This window comes from Embiotoca jacksoni, unplaced genomic scaffold, assembly GCF_022577435.1.
Source record: "Embiotoca jacksoni isolate LCO1_2020_lvr unplaced genomic scaffold, fEmbJac1.0.p SCAF_2, whole genome shotgun sequence".
Taxonomy (NCBI): domain Eukaryota; kingdom Metazoa; phylum Chordata; class Actinopteri; family Embiotocidae; genus Embiotoca; species Embiotoca jacksoni.
In genome coordinates, this window is record NW_027185340.1 from 24675945 (window position 1) to 24683435 (window position 7491).

General features: G+C 39.6%; 1 protein-coding gene across 1 annotated transcript; it reads left to right on the plus strand.

Annotated features, from left to right (window-relative positions):
• The first annotated feature begins 933 nt into the window (after window positions 1-933).
• On the plus strand, window positions 934-6895 carry lacc1 (laccase (multicopper oxidoreductase) domain containing 1). The gene is made up of 5 exons (XM_069155173.1): window positions 934-1563; window positions 2391-2569; window positions 3540-3705; window positions 4128-4353; window positions 5276-6895. The coding sequence occupies exons 1-5, from the start codon at window positions 1068-1070 to the stop codon at window positions 5499-5501; spliced, it is 1293 nt and encodes a 430-aa protein (XP_069011274.1). The 5' UTR covers window positions 934-1067; the 3' UTR covers window positions 5502-6895.
• The last annotated feature ends 596 nt before the right edge of the window (window positions 6896-7491 follow it).

The window sequence follows — 7491 nt, forward strand, 5'->3', positions numbered from 1 at the left end:
CTTGGTTGTTTAAATATAAATAAATAAATAAAAACGTTGCACTATTGTTTAGTTAGTTTTAATTTAATTATTCTATTTTATTTTATTGTATATACTGTGCATTTTATATTTAATATTTTTACTGTTATTTTATTTCTTTCCTGTATCTATAAATGCTGCTGTAGCAAAAGAATTTCCCCTTGGGGATTAATAAAGTATCTATCTATCTATCTATCTATCTATCTATCTATTGAATGAGAATGTGAGACAAAATCAACCAACCTTTCAAAAATGTACTAATTTAATGATAACAATAAAAAAACCGCACACATAAAGATTCAGTGATATAATACAGCATCTAAGTATCTATGAATTTCATAAAGCATGAGAAAGACCAGTCAAACTTTCTTGAAATACCTGTCTGTTCAATCATAACGTAGATTCCATACCAAGCTCAATTCAAGTATTTACCAATATAGTAACACGACAAAAACGCATACTAAACTCCATTCAAGTATCTATCATCATCACCATCATCATCAGTATCATGTGAAGTCATACCTAACCCTACTCACGTATCCAGTAATTGAATGACATGAGGAATACTAAGACCAAGCTGCAATTCAATATATCATTCAAAACAATTGAATTAAAATATATACCAGTTAAATGAACACATTAAGCAGACTAAGATCAAACTCCATTCAAACAACTTCCATTTTAATAATGCTTCCCTTCCTAACTGTGCTAAATGATTTAGTGATTCTCAGACGCATGTTGGTGCAACCTTTGCCTCGCAGTGATATTGTACGATCCCTTTCTTGTGCAGAAAACTTGCTTTACACACTTTGGCCTTACTGTGTTTGTGCAAGAGTCAGCAGAAGAGCTCAGAAGAGAACTTCCACATGGTGTGAGGGTTTTCCAGTGTGGGCGGAGCGGCGTGCAGGAAGTAGAGTCAGCTGTAGTTTCTGCCTTCGCTGTCAGACACGTTCCTGCTGTCGTACTTGAGGCGGAGGAGTGCTGCTCTGTCTGTGGCAGAAACCCGGATTGAACATCTGTTATCACGATAAATACCTCGGCTGTCTGCGATGAGTCACGCCGTGCTGGTGGATCTGACTGCCGGCTGCTACCCTGCGTGCACCGGCGCGTCTCTGCTAGAGGAGTCCGCATCTTTGTCGCATGTTTTCCTGTTGTGCGGGAAAAGTTACCGGAAGAAAAACGGCTTTTCAGGCACGTTTCTGAGCTCTTGCAGAAGCGTGCAGGTCCTGGACTCTGGCTCCACCGCCGAGTGTTTGTACCGATTCAAGCAGACTCTGGACCAGCTGGATCTGAGCTCGGTCAGGGTCGTCACGACCGCACAGGGCCGAGAGATGCTGGCTCTGTACCAGAAGCTGCTTTTTACGGCCGTGTACACTTTCGATTACAAGGTGAGGCCGACAGACAATTTCACCTGTCCCAGCTGCAGAGGCTCCACCCACACGGAGTCTCCTGGAGGAAGAGTCCACCAGGACGTGTCGGCGGTAATGCAGGAGCTGCCTGCGCTGAAGGGAGACATCACAGTTCTGAGTTCAACACTGATTCCTGGTCGGTTTAAGTCAAACAAATTATGAAATAGCTCCTGATATAAAGATAAAAGAGTTTTCCTCACACTGTCATTAAATTGGTTTATATTTGAATTGATTTTGGTTAGAATTTGTCAAATATTATCATTACTCGGGTAGATACTTAAAGCAAATAATGAAAATAATTCATTAATAGACTTTTTGTTTGTTAGTTTTTGAATGGTTGGATCTTCTCAAAAATCTGAATTTGCTACATTCTTTTAACACTGACAAGTTGGTTGTGCTGTTTAATAATACGTGAAAAATGTTGACTAATTTAAGGATAATGCAAGAACCATCACATACTAACATCCATTCAGGTATGTACCAGTTTAATGATAGCTTCAGACATACTCATGCCGAACTCCATTAACATATCCTTCAATTTGATGATGGCATAAGGTGACCTAATACAGAATTTTATTTAAGTGTCTTCCAATTTAAAACTAACTTGAGAAGAACCGATTATCAAACTGAATTTAAATATCATCAGATTAAGTAACATGAGTTGAACTCAAACCAAAAACCATTCAAGTACCAATTTAATGAAACTTGAGAAGAACATATTAACAGAATTTAAAAAAAATTGTATGATGGGTCTTTTATCACTTAACACACTGTTGTCTGAATTAAGGTTTAATCTGCTGACAAGGTATTGCTGTATAACTGCATTTATCCTCAGACGAGACAGTTTGTACAAATACTGTAAAATTAGGGATACAATAAATGTCCCAGATTTTTAAACAGAGATTGGTTTGTGTGTGTCCATATTAAAGAAACCAATTTATCTCTTTTCTCTCTCTGTCTCAGACTCCTTCGGTCATGGCTTCAGCTCTCGTGCAGGTGGTGTGTCCTACATCCCGACCCTGTCCTCTTTGAATCTGTTCAGCAGCAGTAGGAGGAGGGACCCCGGGGCTGTAGTGATGGAGAACAGACGCCGACTGGCCCTCCATGCTGGTTTTCACCCTCAGCCACTACATCTGGTCAAGGTACTGGACTGCCAGTATTTCAATTATCCCGCACAACACAAGATCAACCAGCTGCAGGACCACCAGTAAAACTACTCTTAACAGTTCAGTACTTCTACAACATGTGAAGGGACAGTTGGTTTTTCTTTGTGTCCACTGCCACCTCATGGTTCCTGATAATTCTGAAATAATTGATTGATTAAAAGCAGATTGGTCGATTTTTGGAGGCCTTTGATGTTACTGACTGTTAACGCAAGAAGAACCCATACCAAACTCCATTCACATATCCACCAATTTAAGATAACGTAAGACAATCTCATGCCAAACATCATTCAGGATTCTCCCTTGATTAAGTGAGGAAAAAAATCTCACGAAACTGTTTTCAAGTATCTGTTAATTCATCAGTCAAAAATCACAGCCACAGTTAATGGCTTAAATTAAAGAGGGCATTTGTACCATTAAATCTATACAGATAAAGTACTAACACATAGTGGTACAAGACATGGATACCCATTTTTGTGGGAGAAATATAAGTAAAAGTATTTTATTATTTAATTAAATGTTTTATTGCGTATATTCAGGGTGGAAACACATTTATTTTTGTTGCTAAAAGATTTTGTGGTGATGATAGAAAATGTTCACAAGCTTTAAAATGGCCTTTCATCTCCACATGCTGTAGATGCAGGTTGCATTAAATAGGAAGAGTTTTGGAAGATTTGTTTTTTCTCTGCTGTTAGAGTAGATCAAATATTTTAGGTTTCTAGGCTGTTGGTCAGACAACAAAGATTTTTAGATGTTTTATAGAGTAATCATTTGTATGCAGCTCTTAAGGAAAATAATAATAATAATAATAGTAATCCAGCATAGTAAAAAGGAAAACAAATATGTACGTGATAACTGCTGTAACTTGTGAGGCCGAGGGCAGATGATGGGATATTGTGTGACGTTCAAAACAGTCAGAACTGTTGGATGTTGGCTTTTTTTCCTGCAGGTGAACCACGCTAGCAATGTCTGGGTTTTAGGGAAAGCCGAGCCGGAGAACTACGACGCCATGGTAACCAATCAGACTGGGGTGGTTTTAGCAGCTCCAGGTGCCGACTGCATGCCGATCTTGTTTGCTGATCCGGTGTTGAGAGTCATCGGAGTTGCTCATGCAGGTAGATGTTTCATTCGAAGAGGTTTGTTGGAATCTTGGAGAGATAAAGAACGACGGTGTGTACACTCTTTTGATTTTTTTTTTAAATTTCTTGTACTTGAAAATGTACGTACCACTAGCCACCAGGTGTACCAACAAACTCCTAATGGCAGACAGGTGTAATTGCAAGTAAACCAGTATCTAAACTAAAGTTATAAAACCAACTGCAGTCAGCAGTTTAATTATTTAAAACATTTCTGGACACATGCAATTCTACTTTATTTTGTTAGCTTGAGGCGCCCCCTACAGGATTTGGTTACAACAGCTCAAAGCAGCTCGACCCATGAAAATTGACATGAAACAGGCAGCAGCGGCACAACTTTGAATACAAATTGTGGCAATTTATAGAAGTGCAATATTTTTATGAAAAGGGTTAAATTACAGGTTGGAAGGGGACCCTGATGGGGGTTGCCATGGTGACGGTGGATGCCATGGTGTCCGAATTCGGTTGCCGGGTGAGCGACATCGTGGTGGCAGTGGGACCGTCAGTGGGGGTGTGTTGCTTTACGCTTGACAGAGAACAGGCGTTGGACTTCACCTGCATCCATCCAGACTGTGTCCCCGATCCAGAGTCAGTCAGACCACACATCGACATCCGCCTCGCCAACAGGTACGGCTCAAGACAATAGAATACAGTCGAACACAATAGAAAAAACTGAGGTTATAATGGAAGAGAAATGAAAGGCAAATGTTTTGAAACTGTGTCAGAGTTTACAGGAAGAAAACACCTATTGTTATGTCAAAATAAAAGGTATCAAAGGGTGTCTAATCAGTGTTAATTATAAATGTAGTCACTTACAGCATGATAAATATAAATTCTGTGTCTCTGGGAAGCAGCTGCAAAAAACGGTTGTTTTTCCTGTAACGGTTTGTCATTTGATGTTTATAGTGATGTAGTTTGTGCTTTGAAGAAGTACAGGCTCATTGAGCTGTCTGGGTCATCAGGGAGCGCTGTAGCTCCCCAAAACTAAACCTGGTTCTCTTCGCTTGTACTGCAGCTAACTACGTTTACAGGAGCGGATGGGATGGACGAGGATGGTGTTTCAGCTGACTTCAGTGTTTAGACGTATTTATTTGCGCTACAATATAAGACTAATGAAACTTTCCTTGTTTAGGTTTTTAAAAGGGTCTGACAAATATTTGTATTAATTTAATTTCCACAAGTTTGCAGAAGAGCATTCAATTTTCGTCACCTTACATTAGTAAAGCTTTCAACGAAGTGTTGTGTAAATTTTACCTTAATTTCCATAAAATGGTTCAAAGAAAAGGCAGTTGGTTGATGGAGATAAACAGCTGGAGGAGCTCATTGTACTGTGGATGGAAACACTCCTGTTGTCTGTATGACAAATGAGTGAGACGTCAACTGACAGTGAAAGCGGACGCAGACTGACCAGTATCTGATTTTAAGATGTGTTTTAAGAAGTATTGGCCTGATTTTTGGGAGCATGTTTGTAAAATGATCTCAAAAGTAACATCTTTTCTTTAATTCTTCACACTGTTAACCGAATCAAGCATCTAATTTTCCACCTCAGAGCTCTCCTCCAGAGAGGCGGCGTCCTGCCTGAGAACATCCACGACGACAGGGTGACAAACCGTCCTTCTGTGACACCCTGCACCTCGTGTCACCCTGAAGACTTCTTTTCCCACGTCAGAGACGGCCTCAACTTTGGCACGCAGGTGGGCTTCCTGTGGATCAAAGAAACGGGACCTCCGGCAGAACCTCCTCCGGGCCGGACGGAACGACAGGAGGGATCTTAGCTGGGCTTTGGTATCGCAGTGTTAAGGTTCTATCCTGAGGATATTATCTTCAGTACTGGCAGAAACAAGCACGTCTGAAAACTGAAAAAGAGACGCTGTGTTTACACAATGTATTGTAGTGCACAGCACTCACTACTGAGGTCATCATACCGCTTGAGGAACAGACTGGCAGCCGAGCTGAGGAAGATGATGATCAGCGGTGAGAATGCAGGACTCCCTGTTTGGTAATAGTCTGGGGTTCAGAGCCGATGGTACAAGTCAGCCAGGGCCTGCAGATCCCCCTGGAAGTATCTGAACAGCGAAAACAGTCACCCCACAAGTCTCCCAGCTAAAGCCCCACAAAGTCATTATGCTTTTCTTGGTCAAATATGATTCACTCCACTGCAACTGACTGCACCAAATCACAGAGATACGGTTGAAAAACATATTTACGTGATACATATTTAACATCCTTACCAGCAGTACTGGTTGAAAACTGAGTTCAAGTAAGAAGCTAATTTACTGTAAATGTTCATAATTTAAGATTTTATCTTGAAGTCATAACAGCACGTCTGATTTTGATCTTTAAACAGATATTCAGATGAAAGAAAAGCAACTTTGTCAATCTGTGCACAGTTTACCAGTCAGTTCCTTTAGCCTCACACATGACCCCTGGGGGTGCCATATTAAACAAAAAACAATCCATTATTTTTAATTTAGGTAAATTATTTGTACAGGCCCATTTTGTTCAGCCAAAGCTCCACAAAACTACCTTTAACTGATCATGATTTTTTTTGTTTCCCATAAGCCTGTTTGTTCTTATGGGGTTTTTTTCAGCCGTTTCCAAATAATTATAACGAAATTCTCCAGTAAAGAATAAAATGAAATTGAAATTCAATTTATACAGGAAGTCACTTCTCCAAAACAAGAGGAGAGTTTGAGCTGGACTTTTGTTTGTGTGTTCTGTTGAAATAATTAAACATTTTTGGTTTCTTCTCGTGCTGAAATCAAATGGTTAAATCACACATGATACAAAAGCATTTGGTGTTGGAAGCTCATAATACTCTGATGAAATGATGGGAAGGTTTAATATAAAGGTTGAAAAATCCAAATACCATAAGTCTTGTATTTAATACAAGCTGATGAATATTGACATGTACAGCATTTTGCACAATTTGTATTTGTGTTCCAGTGTTTTAATGCATATTAATTTTAATGTCAAATACATTTAAGATGCAATCTTAATGTGGCAGCTGAGTGGATTTTATTTAAGTGATGAATTAAGCGCGGCAGCTGTTGTTAACATGCAGGCAGGAGACTGAACCGGCGGCTGCTGTGGGTCCATCAAAGACTTTCATAGTATTAAAATCCATCACAATTTACAGCAGCATTTCGATCCTGTTCATAAATGTCAGTTTTATCTGCAATCTTTTTGAAGTTTTTTTTATATAACCACTATGGTTCAATATATAAAATAATTAAATATATTGAATAATTTAATACGATTAAAACTGCAAGCAGTGATATGCGGGCCCTCGCACGCTGCACGTCGGGGATCCAGCAGGTCGGGGTTGCCGGCTCCCCGACGTGCAGCACACGAGGGTCCACATATTCCCGCTTGCAGTCTTAATTTTTTTCTCGATCTCGTTCCCTATTATTCTTCCAAAAAAAACAAAAACATTTTTTTGCTGGCTTTAACATCTTCAAAAACTCATGAAAGTTGGTGCCTGATGCATGTGCAAAGTTTCGTGAGGTTTGGAGCATCGTTTGACCTTAAACATCAACTTCCTGTGTCACGGTGAAACATCAAACTTAGCCGCATCGCCCTGCCTATACTATATACTATATACTGCATACAAAAATGAATTTTGGGTCACTTTTTGGAGAAATTTAAAAAGTTTTGCATACACTACACATTACAGGAAGATATTTGATATCACTGCAGACCCCCTTGAAAACATGTATTTCTACTATCCAAAGCATGTCTGCGGCAATTTTGGTTGCATCTGAA